Raw genomic sequence first — 13,945 nt, forward strand, 5'->3', positions numbered from 1 at the left:
TCAGCCATTTGGAAGAGAGGTTGGAGGAAAGGAGCACGAAGCTCTAAGCACACTACTCTCCCAGCACCTTCCTGTGTGCACCAGCCTTGAAGCTCTCCAAACCCCTTCAGCTGGGGTTTTTATGGAGACTGCATTATATGGGCATGATTGATTAAAGCTTTGGCTACTAGTGATTAATTCAGCCTCCAGACCACTCCCCACCCCCATCATAGGTACAGAAGGTGGGACTGAAAATTCCAACCCTTAGTCACTTATTTGGTTCCCCTGGCAATCAGCACCCCCATCCATAGGGACTTTCTAAAAGGTCAGTGACTTAAATTCAGGTGTGGTTGCAGAGGACTTGTTATGAATAACAAAAGATACTCCTTTCGCATTGTTGCTCTTACTACTTAGGAAATTCCAAGGGTTTTAGAAGCACAGTGGGGGGTGGGGAGGAAAAAGCACTGTGCCAGGACAGGGGACAAAGACTAAATATATATATTTTATTACAAGTTACAATTTCACAGCAGGTCCCTTTAGTTTCCTTTAATCAGGAACAGTTCCTCAGCTTTTTTTCTATATTATTTTGTTTTTTGTCTTTTATGACGTTGACATTTTGGTGGAGGAATGTTTTATATTTTAAAAACAAACCTGTTCGGCTGCCTTGGTGGTTCGGTTGGTTAGTGTCCTACTCTTGGTTTCTGGTCGTGATCCCAGAGTGGTGGGATCGGACATGGAGCCTGCTTGAAATTCTCTCTCTTTCTCTCTCCTTCCCTCCTCTCGCTTGCTCTCTCTTTCTAAAATAAAAAATAAAATAAATTAAGAACCTGTTAAAGAGCTAGGAGAAAATACATTTTTGTCATCTTCAGATTATGTAGGGAAGACCTTTGCAAGCAAGGCCTTAAAGAAAGGCCAAACATAGATTTGACTTTACAAAAAATTTAAGATTCCTTTACAACCCACCCCAAACCGCAACAAAATCCAGGAGCATTTACAATGAACATGAAGGACTTAAAGCTCTTTCAAGGCAATGAGAAAAAGACCAACATCCTAAGAAAACCAGGCAGAGGACATGAATAGTGCTCAAAAGAACAAATACAAATGGCCAGTAACACGGAAAAACAAACACCTCCAAGGGCATTTCAGTGAATGCAAATCAAAGCAGTGGGGGACTCATTAATTTTCAAAAGGCTAATTTAATTACCGAGAATGATTCTTCACTGGAGGCAGGAGTGGGGGAAGGCACATTATGCTCTCACAGTTGAGAGTCTACATTGATGCAAACTTCCCTGGTGGTGGAAGCTAAACTAGGGAGCATATACAACAGCTTTATTTGTTTATTTTAAAGATTTTAGTTTTTTATTAAAAATTGTTTAATGTGTATTTATTTTTGAAAGAGAGTGTGTGAGTGGAGGAGGGGCAGAGAGAGAGAGAGAGAGGGAGAGAGGGGAGAGGGAGAGAGGGAGAGAGGGAAAGAGGGGAGAGGGAGAGAGGGAGAGAGGGAGGGAGAGGGAGAGGGAGACACAGAATCTGAAGCGGTCTCCAGGCTCTGAGCTGTCAGCACAGATCCCGATGCAGGGCTTGAATACACAGAGCTGTGAGATCATGACCTGAGCTGAAGTCAGACATCTAACCAACTGAGCCACCCAGGCGCCCCTGAAGATTTTATTTTTAGGTAATCTCTACAGTCAACATGGGGCTCAGACTTGCAACCCTGAGATCAAGAGTTGCATGTTTTACCATCCGAGGCAGCCAGGGGCCCCTACAAAAGCTTTAAATAGCAATGATTCAGCCTTACGAGTTCTGTGGCAGATTAACTGCTATAGATTTGTACAACGTAGTTTACAGATTTTTACTTTTACTTTTATTTTTTAGTAATGTGCTTCCAAACTGAAGCACAGATTGCTTTCCAAATTGAAAGAAGGGTTATTTTCAATTATGAGTGACTGTTTTTAGTTAAATATGAGTTGATTATCAGTATAGTAAATAGTTTAGCTTTGTAGCTAGAGTGAAGTGCACCTGGGTGTTTGCATGGGTTGGGGTTGATTGTGGGCTCCTGAGTAAGTCCTGTCCACTTCTGGTCAGCAGCCGCAAGGAGTCAGTCTTTGGATTTGGTAGGGAAGGGGTTGTTTGAAGAAAGTGGTGTTTTAGGAAGGGTATCCTGGGAGCAGAGAAAACAGTCTGGGGCTATTTTGGTACTCTAGGCTTGAGATCCCAATGACCAGCAAGGTAGGGACAGGGAAAAGTGGTTACTCTGAGAGACAGTGAGGAAGCTCGCCTGAATCTGGGGGCTGGTTTCACCCCACACCCACCCTTATTCTCAGAGGAAGAGATACCTACCCTCTTGTGCTGCAAATGTTAGCCCCATTTGCCCGGCACAGCCTTTCCCCTTTCCCTCCCTCCTTCTGGGAAACTTGCTGTTCCATTTAACCCACAGGCCTCCCAGTCTTCAGCTCCTTAGTCCTTTGTGCTTTGGCTTACACACAGAGCTTTGAGGAGAGATCATGGATTTCATTATGGGCAGAATCAGAAGGAAAGAAATTTCCTCGGGTCTTACTTTTTAAGCATTTTAATGTCTCTTTTTCAGAATATGCTGGATGATGGTTCTAAACAGTGGTTTTCAAACTGTAGAGCCCCAACAAGGGGAGGGGATGCCCCCAAGCCCCCCTTCTGATAATAGATGCCTCTAACTTCTGTTTCAATCAGAGCAACTTTTTCTAATTCTGATTAAGAATTCCTTTGGGCTGGGGCTCCTGGGTGGCTGAGTCTGTTAAGCATCTGACTCTTGGTCTCAGCTCAGGTTTTGATGTCAGGGTCATTAGTTCAAGAGTGGCATTGGATTGGGCATGGAGCCTACTTAAAAAAAAAAAAAAAGAAGAAGAATTCATTTGGGTTAAGTGTTTTGTGGCTTAAAGAAAGTGAACCACTGGTTTTAAAAATAAATCATGGCTTGTACTTCGATGAGTTAAACCCACTTATCTTAGCACCTTAATTAGATTGTTTCGTATGGTGGAGAATCTGAAGGAATTGATGTCATGTTATAAACCGATTGCTTTCATAGCTTATCACTGGAAAGCAATTAAACATTACAAGGCAAAAGCAGTTTTCAGTAAAATTATTTCTGTAAATAACTGACATAAAAATTTTGACCTAGTTGTCTTCAGAATGAGGCCTGTGTCCCAAAGGCTCCAGACTGACCTCAAGGAAAATTTTGCACAGACTTAAAAAAAAAAAAAAAAAAAAGTGACCTGGCAAACATTATACCTAAAAGGAAGTCTAATTTTGGGTAGCTTTTAGGAAATGATGAAGTCACATGTTGGATAGCCAAGTAGGAAGTAATAGATTTGAATATTAATGTTTTATTTATACTCCTATATATATTTGTAATTTTTTTTTTTTTTTTTTTTTTTTACGATACAAGTTACTTAAGTTCTGAGAAATAGTTTAGTTGGTTACTCTTTTTCTATTTGGTAATGTGATGATACAGTGTTGGCATTTTCTAGTTTAGATGTATCCATTAGATTTATTCCACAGTACCTAAGGCAGACAGATAAACAAATTTCCTTCTTCTCTTACCTTTAAAAGTATTCTATGGGGTGCATATGTGCGTGCACACGCACACCACGCACACTTATGTGCACATCACGCTGATTTACCAATGGTCCATGACCTTGGGCCCATCACTCTGCCTTTCCATTATTTTTCCACGTGAGAAAGGAAGGAAAGTTGGGTGTCCTCTGCCTCTCTAATTATGAGTTCTTTAATCTGGCTTCCTTGTGGACAATTTACAAGTCTCAGCCTCTTGGTATTTAATCCTCTTGAGTCTCTGAAAATGCATTTGACTGCATATTTTAGTTTGAGCTCCCTCAGAAGCAGATCCTAAGACAGGGATTTGAATGCCTGTAGTTTATTTGGCATGAAGCTAGGGGAGTAGAAGGGTGAAATGAGGAAAAAGCGGCCAAGAGAGGGTGAATTACTGAGCCAGCTCCCACCTTGGGCAACTGCTACTTAATTTTGGGTGGGGAGTGGGAAATCTGGGAGCCAGTTATTCAGCCTGAGGGATGAGGGATCTGGGGTATTTATTTATAGGCGGATGTCTTGGCTTTGGGTTAAGGGCTTCTTTTGAGGGGCAGGTGGATGGCAGAGCAGATTACAATGACTGGAAAAGCCCTTAGGTAGAGAAATGGAGCTGCCCGTAATTGGACGCCAGAAGGTATACCTGAAGTGGTAAGGGGAGGGTACCAGCAGCGTTCTCTGTCCCAGTCTGATGATTGAGTTTTGTGGATTAATGACAAGAGCACCATGGTCTCTGGGGTAGACTGACCCATGCCTGACACCTGACAAGTATTCCTCAATAATCTTTAGGTCCATCTCTTTTTTTTTTAAATTTTTTTTTTCAATGTTTATTTTTGAGAGAGACAGAGACAGAATGCGAGTAGGTTAGGGGCAGAGAGAGAGGGAGACACAATCTGAAGCAGGCTCCAGACTCTGAGCTGTCAGCACAGAGCCTACGCGGGGCTCCAACTCACGAGCTGTGAGATCATGACCTGAGCCGATGTCGGATGCACAACCGACTGAGCCACCCAGATGCCCCAGTTCCATCTCCTTTAAGAAGGCAAGGGAAATCTTCTACGTGGTTTAGTCTCTCTTTAAAAATGATCTCAAACACTTCATTTTTAAGCCAGCATGCCAAGAGCTGTACCCAAGAGGTTTCCCTCAAAGTGCCATTGCCTATTCTGTGGCAAGCATAGTGATAAATGCTGGGGATGCAGAGATGAGAGAGGGGATCCTGACCCAGGAGAGCTCCTGGGATAGGGGTTGAGTGGTTTACCTAGAGGACCCTTTGCAAGTGAGGAAGGACTTGAAGTGAATCAGCTAATCAACAAAAAGTGTGCTTTTTGGGAATTTGGAATTTGGGTCAAGCATTTTTCACTTTTAGACCCTGGCTCTGCCTTGTTGGCTAAGTGACATTGGATGAAACAGCATCCATTCTCTCTGAGCCTCAGTTTCTCCAGTTGTCAGATGGGATGACTAATACCTATTCATGGGATGGTTTGAGGATTAAATGTAATAACCTTGATAGATGGACTGGATTTGGGTAGAAGAGAGGACAGGGGCATGGGAGAGAAGGTCAGTGGCTAGGTCACTAACTAGAGATCTTACAGAACAAAGGTGGGAAAAATGCGTTTGGGGGCCTGACCGTGGAAGGCATTGAATCTGAAGCTCAAATAGGTCTTGGGACTTGGCTGCAATGATAGTGAGATTTCATTGCATTGCTCAGAAAGGCTAAGGGAAAGGGCCGTTATTCAGTTTTTACACTAATATGATATTCTTGGCTCACTGAACTATTCACAGGCATGGGGAAACATAGGAATTCTTATGTGGAAACATAGGAATTTAACACTGTCAAAAAGCAGAAACAAACCCATAAATACAGAGAACAAACCGGTGGTTGCCAAAGGACAGGGGTTGGGTGGATGGGCAAATTGGGTGAAATGGGGAGGGGGAAGCTCAGGCTTCTAGTTATGGAATGAACATGTCATGGGAACCAAAGGTATACCACAGGGAATATAGCCGGTGATTTTGTGATAGCTACACGGCTGCTGAGCATACTGTAACATAGAGACTCGTCGAATCACCACGTTGGACGCCTGAAATTAATGTGACGTTGCACATCAGCTCTACTTCAATTAAAAAAAAAAAAAGAATTCAACACTATGAGGACCAGACTTTGGTGCCGACAAGTTCTGGATCTTAAAGTATACGTTTATTAGAACATATTAGCTGCTGGCCCACTTTGGGTCTTGGAAGGGGAGGCCAGGGCTCAGCAAGTTGACAGTCTTTTAATTTTAAGTTGACTTTGAGAGAAGACTGAGGTCTTTCAGGAGTTCAGAAATTCCCCTGTTTACAGTGCAACCTAATGCATTGGGGTCCCCGGAGATTTAGAGAGAGACCCTTCTGTTTTAAAGTCAACAACGTTTGCTGTCTCCAGCTCCCGTGTCACATATGTTCCCTCGATTTTTGTCTTCAGCTGCCCACGTTTCCCACCTGGAAAACGTGTCAGAGGAAGAGATGAACAGACTCCTGGGAATAGTGTTGGATGTGGAATATCTCTTTACCTGCGTCCACAGGGAAGAAGATGCAGACACCAAACAAGTTTATTTCTATCTATTTAAGGTGAGGTTTCACCCTTTTAAGAAGGCTTTTCTTCTCTCTCTCTCTCATTGTTCAGATGTGCTCCGTTTCTGTATCCCAGGTCGGGGGTGGGAAGGTTCTCAGCTCATGGTATGTTTCGCCCGCAGAGTCTGTGGAAGCATGCATTTCTTCATGAGGGAGTCTCTAAAGTGACCCGCCATGTGCTGAACACATCACTCTCCTTGAGAGCCTTCATATTTGTATGCAGATTTGAATATCTTTATTTGCTTATGCTTATGGATTTCTTTCCATCCACCCATCCATTCATCCATCCAGATATTGTATTGCACACCTGGTCTGTGCATGGCACTCATGTAGGCATGAGGGATAGGTCAGTGGGCAAAACAAAGTCCTTGCCCTCATGGAGTTGACATTTCAGTAGAAGAGGCAGACAATCAACCAGTAAATAATATATTTGCAGGTGGTGATAAGTGCTGTGAAGAGAAACAAAGTAGGGTAAGTGGAATCAGAATGGCAGGGGTGGTGGGTGGGGGGACATGATAATGAGGAAGGGTAGTTAAGAAAGCCTTTCTGAGGAGACCACAGTTGAGCAGGAACCTGAATTGGGGGACAGGAGCCATTGCCGAAAACGGCTGGGGGCAAGAGCTTTCCAGGCAGCAGAAGGACCGCCGTCTAGGCCGTGCACTGAGTGAGTCTGATGTGATGTGGGAATAGTAAGGAGGCCGGTGTGGTGGAGCCCAGTGAGCCAGGGGAAGGTGGGAGGAGATCTGGTTGGAGGGTGGCACCAGGGTCTTGACTCTCGCACTTCAAGGGGAGGAATCAAGAATTTCCAGATTTGGGCACCTCACCACTGTCCTCTGTGTCTCCTTGACCCCAGTCACTGATTCCTGCTGCCACTCCCTGTAGCTGCTTCCTCGTGGCTCTGCCTTAGCTGCATTTGGGTCACATCCGTCCCCTCTCTGCAGACTGTTGTCTCCCCAGTTTCTGATTGCTGTCAGGATGGACAGTGTGGGAGAGGAACTAGTGGTGGGAACAGACAGAAAAAGTTCAGGTTGCCAAAAATGACATTTTTTAAAGGGGGCTGACAGGAAATAATTAAAAACAAAAACACCTTGTTATTGAGGCAGTGTTGATTATGTCGTATTATTTAATACTTACAAGATTCTTTTAAAAACAAAGACAGCAAACAAAACAGTATACTCAGAGCTTGTAGCCAGGAAAGGTTTGCCCCCTGCCCCCTTTTTTTAATGTTTGTTTATTTTGAGAGAGAGAGAGGCAGAGAGAGAGATCAGAGAGGATCCCAGGAAGGCTTTGCATTCTGCATGGAGCCAGATGTGGGATTCTGTCTCATGAACTGTGAGATCACAACCTAAGCCAAAATCAAGAGTCAGACACTTAACCGACTGAGCCCCTCAGGCGCCCCAAGTTTTGCCTCTTTTAATGAGCACCGTGCTTCATTTCATATGATAAGGATAGGAAAATTTTCCACTGACTTCCCTCTTTTGCTTTGGCTGCTAGGAATCTCATTGCAAATTTTGTGCCCAATTCCCATAGCTTTTAAAAAAAAAATTTTTTTTAACGTTTATTTATTTTTGAGAGACAGAGAGGCAGAGCAGAAGCAGGGGAGGAGTAGAGAGAGAGGGAGACACAGAATCAGAAGCAGGCTCCCGGCTCCGAGCCGTCAGCATAGAGCCCGACGTGGGGCCTGAACCCACTGACCTCGAGATCATGACCTGAGCTGAAGTTGGATGTCCAACCAACTGAGGCACCCAGGCACCACACTCCCTTTTTTAATGTGAATTTACTTGATACATAATTTTCCCTTCTCATTTATTTATTTTTGTCTTTTTTGGGGGGGAGTACTAATGGGGGTTTGGGGTAGATAGGAGACAGATAGGTAGATAGGAGAATTGTATTTTTAGGTTTTGGGGATATCCTTTTTTTTTTAATTTTTAAAAATATTTATTTATTTTTGATAGAGAGAGAGACCGAGCACAAGTGGGGGAGGGGCAGAGAGAGAGGGAGACACAGAATCTGAAGCAGGCTCCAGGCTCTGAGCTGTCAGCACAGAGCCCCACGCGAGGCTCTAACTCACGGACCATGAGATCATGACCTGAGCCAAAGTTGGACACTCAACCAACTGAGCCACCCAGGCACCCCTAGGGGATATTACTTCTAAAAAGGTTAATGGGAGGTGAGGGAGAGGAGACAGAGAGAGAGAGAGAGAGACAGAGAGAGACAGAGAGACAGAGAGAGACAGAGAGAGAGAGGAGCGGGGTGGGCAGAAAGAGGACAAACAGCTGAATCCCCCACTACCATTAGCAGGCACTAGGCTACTCCAGGTGACAACTTGTTGACATGGCTATGAAGCCTGAGTCATCCAGATCGAAGCCTGGCAGGGTCATGCTGTTTAGAGCTTCTTTGGAAAAAGATCTTCGTCGAAGAAAAACAACGTCTGCATGACTGCCGCTATTATTTGTCTTGGAACGAAGTGCCCTGGCAGCCCCCACCGCCGGCTGGAAGTGAAGGTGGTGTCAAGGTTTCCATCCTGCCAGCCTCCTCTCGATTCCCTTTATAACTAACCAAATAGGCCAGAAAGCATTGCTCTGCTTTGAAGTACGTTTTCTCTCTCTCACCTCCCTCGTCTTCAACAGTGCAAATATGTTGGCCCATGGGAACGAAACCTCAACTATTCAGCATTCTCCCCCACTTCCCCCAGAGTCCTTTTTTGGGCAAATAAGTAATAAATCATCCATCCCTTAGCTTTTGAAAGGCAGTTCCTGTGTCTTATGTCTCAATAATTCAATTAAAATGAAATGTATTACACATTTGAGTAACATCTTAAAAACCTCAGGCTTAGATGTTGAAGATAAACCCAGTGAAAAGCTGCCTCATAAAGCTGGGTGTATCTCGACCCTGTTAATGTGGCTCTGGAAGTCCACTGTCTGGGTTTGAACCCTGGGTCCGTCACATTGGAAATGTGACATTGGGCGGGTCTTTCTCCCTGTGTCCTTATCTGTAAAGTACAGACCGTAACAGCACCTGCCTCAAAAGGTTGTTATGCGCATTCCAGGAGATAAGACCTATAAAGAACTGTGAAGGGGCGCCTGGGTGGCTCAGTCGGTTGAGCGTCTGACTTCGGCTCAGGTCATGCTCAGGTCATGATCTCACGGTCCGTGAGTTAGAGCCTCGAGTGGGGCTCTGTGCTGACAGCTCAGAGCCTGGAGCCTGCTTCAGATTCTGTGTCTCCCTCTCTCTCTGACCCTCCCCTATTCATGCTCTGTCTCTCTCTGTCTCAAAAATAAACATTAAAAAAAAAAACAAAAAACTGTGAAGAGTGCCTGGCAAAAGTAAGGATGCAAATGCTTGATGCTAGCATTAAATGTCTTTCATGTGCCCACTTATCCCAGCTCTGTCCTTTTGTAGATGAAGAAACTGAGATTCAGCAACTCCCCAACCTGTTTGTTTATTTCTGTTTTGAAACCCCTAGTGGACCACGTTCCCAAGAGGTCTTATTTTAACTGGGTAAAAAAAGTAGGCAGCGGGAATTTACTTGTATTTAGATTTTATGATCAAGCTTTCCGTGTCCTTAGAAACAGATATAGTGACTTATTTTTGCATACTTATTTTTGTAAAAATGGGCGTAATCCCTTGAAAAGATCAATGAATGTCCCATGCTAATAATGTATTGGCACCCCTAGAAGGAATTGAGGCCCTTGCAAAACATGGCCCAGGGGGAACACATGGTGATCCTCAACCTTGGCCATTTGTCCGTTTCCATTAACTCCTGGGAGAATGGTTGCTGTGTTTTGTTTCCACTGAAGAGGCAGTAAGTGGAGAAAGGAGGGAAAGATTTAACTTAAATGTGTGGTCATGTGATGACTGGCCCCCATGTAAATGTTATGAAAGATTCAAGCAAAGGTTGAAAGTAAAGGATTTCAATACCAAATTTATTTTCAAATTAGGTCTTGATTAGTGACTCTGTGTTCCCTTTTCTCTCTGATATTTGCTCTTTGAGGGCTTTAAATTCCAGTGGCAAGGATTAAGAGCAGTGTTTTGTTTTGTGGGCATTGAGATGCCAGAACACTTGGCCTGCATTCTATGGATGGAAAGGAAATGAGAAAAGACCGCAGCAGTGAAAGTTGCCAATTGAGAGCCTTAGAGAATTCCTTCCCGAAGGGCCTGGGCTCTAGATGATGCATACGACATATGGGAGCTACAGACATCCCTCTCCCCTGGCCATACTTGTGCAGAATGGATCTCTGCCTTTCGGCGGTTTAAATAAAACCCTCTTGAGCGCACCTGCATTGGCCTAGGTGGGCATGTGCAAAATGTGCGTGTTGCACGCCAGGCCTCTGGGTCAGTGGAATCTGGAAATAGTGGGGAGAAGGGAAATGAGTCGGAGAGAAGAGTCCCGGTGGCTACTGCTGCTGTGCTAGTCTGCACAGAACATGAAAGGGGTCTTAGTTTCTCATAGCTCTGGTCATGGGTGTGAAGGCAAATTTGGGTTACCTGGTAGTCACCCATTTTTACTGATTTAAGGATTTATTTACATGTAGTTAAGATAATTAGAATATGGTTACTTCCCTTCAGAGGCTATGTATGTGTCTGTGTGTGTGTGTGTGTGTGTGTGTGTGTGTGTGTGTGTGTGTGTGAGAGAGAGAGAGAGACACTGATTTTCTTTTTCTTAATGATTTCTTTTTTTTGCAGCTCTTGAGAAAGTCTATTTTACAAAGAGGAAAACCTGTGGTTGAAGGCTCTTTGGAGAAGAAACCCCCATTTGAAAAACCTAGTATTGAACAGGTAAAAAGAAAAAAGAGAGAGAAGCCCTTTTTTATTGCTCTAAGGCTGAACAAACCTAATCTTCTTTGCATTTTTACATGCGTCTTCCTTCCATCCTCTATACCCAGCTTAGAGATGCTTAGAGATGAGTATGGAGAAATTGTTTTGGACCCTTTGCATCACAAGTGAATATTTATTTTAATAAATGATCTAGCTTTTGTCTTTTACGGTTGCTGTATACTCAGAATTCACTGTGTGTTTGGGGAAGAAAAAAATTAAGAACATGTAGTTCACAAGAACACCGGAATGTGCTCTGTTTTGGTGTTGATGTTTTAAAATTAAGTCTTTGTCCTCTTATTTGTCACTATCTGAAAAAGCCTGTTGAGGTGAGGGAATTCAGGAGCATTGTCAAAAACATTGTAAGTCAAGCAAAAAGCACAAATAGGAAATGAGATTTTGCATCCAGAAATTGACTTTCTGTTACATTATGATTCCTGGAAAGAAACTGGTTTACTTGGGGAATCTGTTGACATGGATAGACTTTCTCTGTGAGGTGTTCTACTCCTCGTCAGAGTCACTTTTTAGCCTATCATTGTTTGGCTAAATAAATCTTAGATTCTCTTGACTGAATTTCTTAATGAGAATGATTACAGAAGATAGGACATCAGAGTCCCTAGTACAAATAAATGTATTTTTATCAGTCAGTTTTCAGTAGAAGAAATTTTATTTTGTCTCCAAACTCTGTTAAACAAGAATTCATTGTTCTTTTATTTGAAATTAGATGGGAGTGTTCTGCAGAAAGATTAAATGAATCCACAGATTCTTTTAAAAGCTCATAATTCTGAATAAGAATTTTTTTTCCCTTGGTAAGCTTGCCAAAAAAAAGTGATAGTGAAGAGTTTAAATTCTGTTGGTTTAGTTCAATGGAAGACGTGCTGGTGGCCTTTGGATTCAAATTTTGGTAATGCAAAAACATAATGTTTATCCAAGAACCTCATCGTATATAATCTATGTGGATAGTGCAGGAAGAATTAATTTACAAAATAGTCCTATTTTATCGTTTGAAAGGTTTTGACCTTTTCAGTCTGTGAGCTTGATTTTCTGTGACGCTTGAGGATTGCAGCAGGCACAGAATAGCAACTCACAGCTTCCCTGTCTTGTCGCTTTTCATCCACTGTGATCTGTGGTGCAGTTCCCTCTGGGCATTCCTGTTTTCTAATAGGCAAAAGGAAGAGGCTTTGTGAGTAGAGAAGTGTCTGTTCTCTTGCTAATAACCGTCAATGGTGCTGTGTGGGTGTTCAGAATTAGTATGCTCGCATAACTGTATGAATAAATGGCCTTCCCTCCTTTTAAGGGTGTGAATAACTTTGTGCAGTACAAGTTTAGTCACCTGCCAGCCAAAGAAAGGCAAACGATAGTTGAGTTGGCAAAAATGTTCCTAAACCGCATCAACTATTGGCATCTGGAGGCACCGTCTCAACGAAGACTGAGATCTCCCAATGATGATATTTCTGGATACAAAGAGAACTACACAAGGTAATCAGACGATCAGTTCCTTTCCCTTGGCCCTTGTAGAGCCTGTTGCAGACGTATAATTGCTGCCTGTGTCTGTGAGCCGAGGGTTGCCCAGTTATTGTGGTAATCTGTCAATTACCAGAGAATGTTTCTAGAATGTAGCTTTTTATTAATATCACGATATTTTGGGGGGTGAGCGATCCAAACCACCTAGTCCTATACTATCCAGTATGATAGTTGATGGCTACATGGAGCTACTGAGCACTTGAAATATGGCTAGCATTGAGATTTCTAAGATTATACAAACAAAAAATAGGAAATTAAAAAAAATGTAAACTATTTCATGAGAACTTTTTTTTAAACTACATTTATTTTGAGAGAGAGAGACAGAAGGAGAGAGTGCACGGGGGAGGGGCAGAAAGGGAGAGAGAGAATTCCAAACAGACTTGTGCCCACAGTGCAGAGCCCAGTGTGGGGCTCTAATCCACAAACCGTGAGCTCACGACCTGCGCTGACATCAGGAGTCCGAAGCTTAACTGACTGAGCCACCCAAGCGCCCCTCATGAGTACTGATTACATGTTGAAATGATAATATTTTGGATATATTCGATTAAGGAAGATATTTTAAAGTTAATTTCATCTGTTTATTTTTACCTTTTCAATCAGATTGCTGGAAAATTTTAAATCAGTTATGTGGCTTGCATTATATTTCTATTGAACATCAGTGATCTAGATAACCATACTGTGACTCTGTAATTATTATATAGAAACCTCAATCATTTAAAAAAACAAAACAAAAGAACAATGACCGTGAGTATAATAGTGGTAAAGAATTTTTATAAAGAAGGAATGATCACCCTAGTCCCAGAACCATGATGGAACTAATATCATTATACAAGTTGTCTTCCAGTCTTTGCCCTTTAAATAATATTTTATATTAGTTAGAATGAAAAAATATATAGAATTTGCATCCTTTATGTCTCCCTACTTAACATCATATCAAATATTTTACTGGTTACACTATAGTCTGTTGGGTTGATGTACTATAATTAACCCATCCGTTTCCCTGTTGGTTGACATCAGACTGTGCAAATGTTCCTGGATTGCACATTTTCTCCTTAATGTGGGAATTTGTTTTTATTGTTTATGAATTGCAGAATAATAGAATTAACTTTAAAAAAATCTTAAACATGGGCCACACAAAACAGGATGACTACATTTATTTTCATTTAAGTAAGAGAGTGACTTGAATTATCCATTTTATTTACCTTTTTGTACTTTCCCCCTTTTATAGTTTATTTATTTATTTAAGTAATCTCTGTACCCAACATGGGACTCGAACTCATGACCTAGAGATGGTGAGTCGTATGCTCTACCTACTGAGGCTCCTGACTCCCTCTTATATTTTATAGACACATCAAGCCTGGTTCAAGAGGTATTCCTGACTTAGAGTAGGCAATGTTTTTTGATAGTGCAAAGAGCACTTCTACCTAGATTATTTTCTATAATAGCA

The 13,945-nt window shown here is 42.4% G+C and overlaps 1 protein-coding gene across 4 annotated transcripts in view; it reads left to right on the forward strand.

Moving 5' to 3' along the window:
* Window positions 1–13,945, forward strand: part of KAT2B (lysine acetyltransferase 2B) — a 103,564-nt gene that overhangs the window by 41,380 nt on the left and 48,239 nt on the right. For all 4 annotated transcript variants that reach the window (XM_053903847.1, XM_053903846.1, XM_053903844.1 and 1 more), the window contains exons 3-5: window positions 6,011–6,156; window positions 10,846–10,938; window positions 12,272–12,453. In XM_053903847.1, the coding sequence (XP_053759822.1) occupies window positions 6,011–6,156; window positions 10,846–10,938; window positions 12,272–12,453 (421 nt within the window). The remainder of the gene's footprint in view (window positions 1–6,010; window positions 6,157–10,845; window positions 10,939–12,271; window positions 12,454–13,945) is intronic.

This window comes from Panthera pardus, unplaced genomic scaffold, assembly GCF_024362965.1.
Source record: "Panthera pardus isolate Hobbes unplaced genomic scaffold, ASM2436296v1 HiC_scaffold_16, whole genome shotgun sequence".
In the NCBI taxonomy this organism is placed as follows: domain Eukaryota; kingdom Metazoa; phylum Chordata; class Mammalia; order Carnivora; family Felidae; genus Panthera; species Panthera pardus.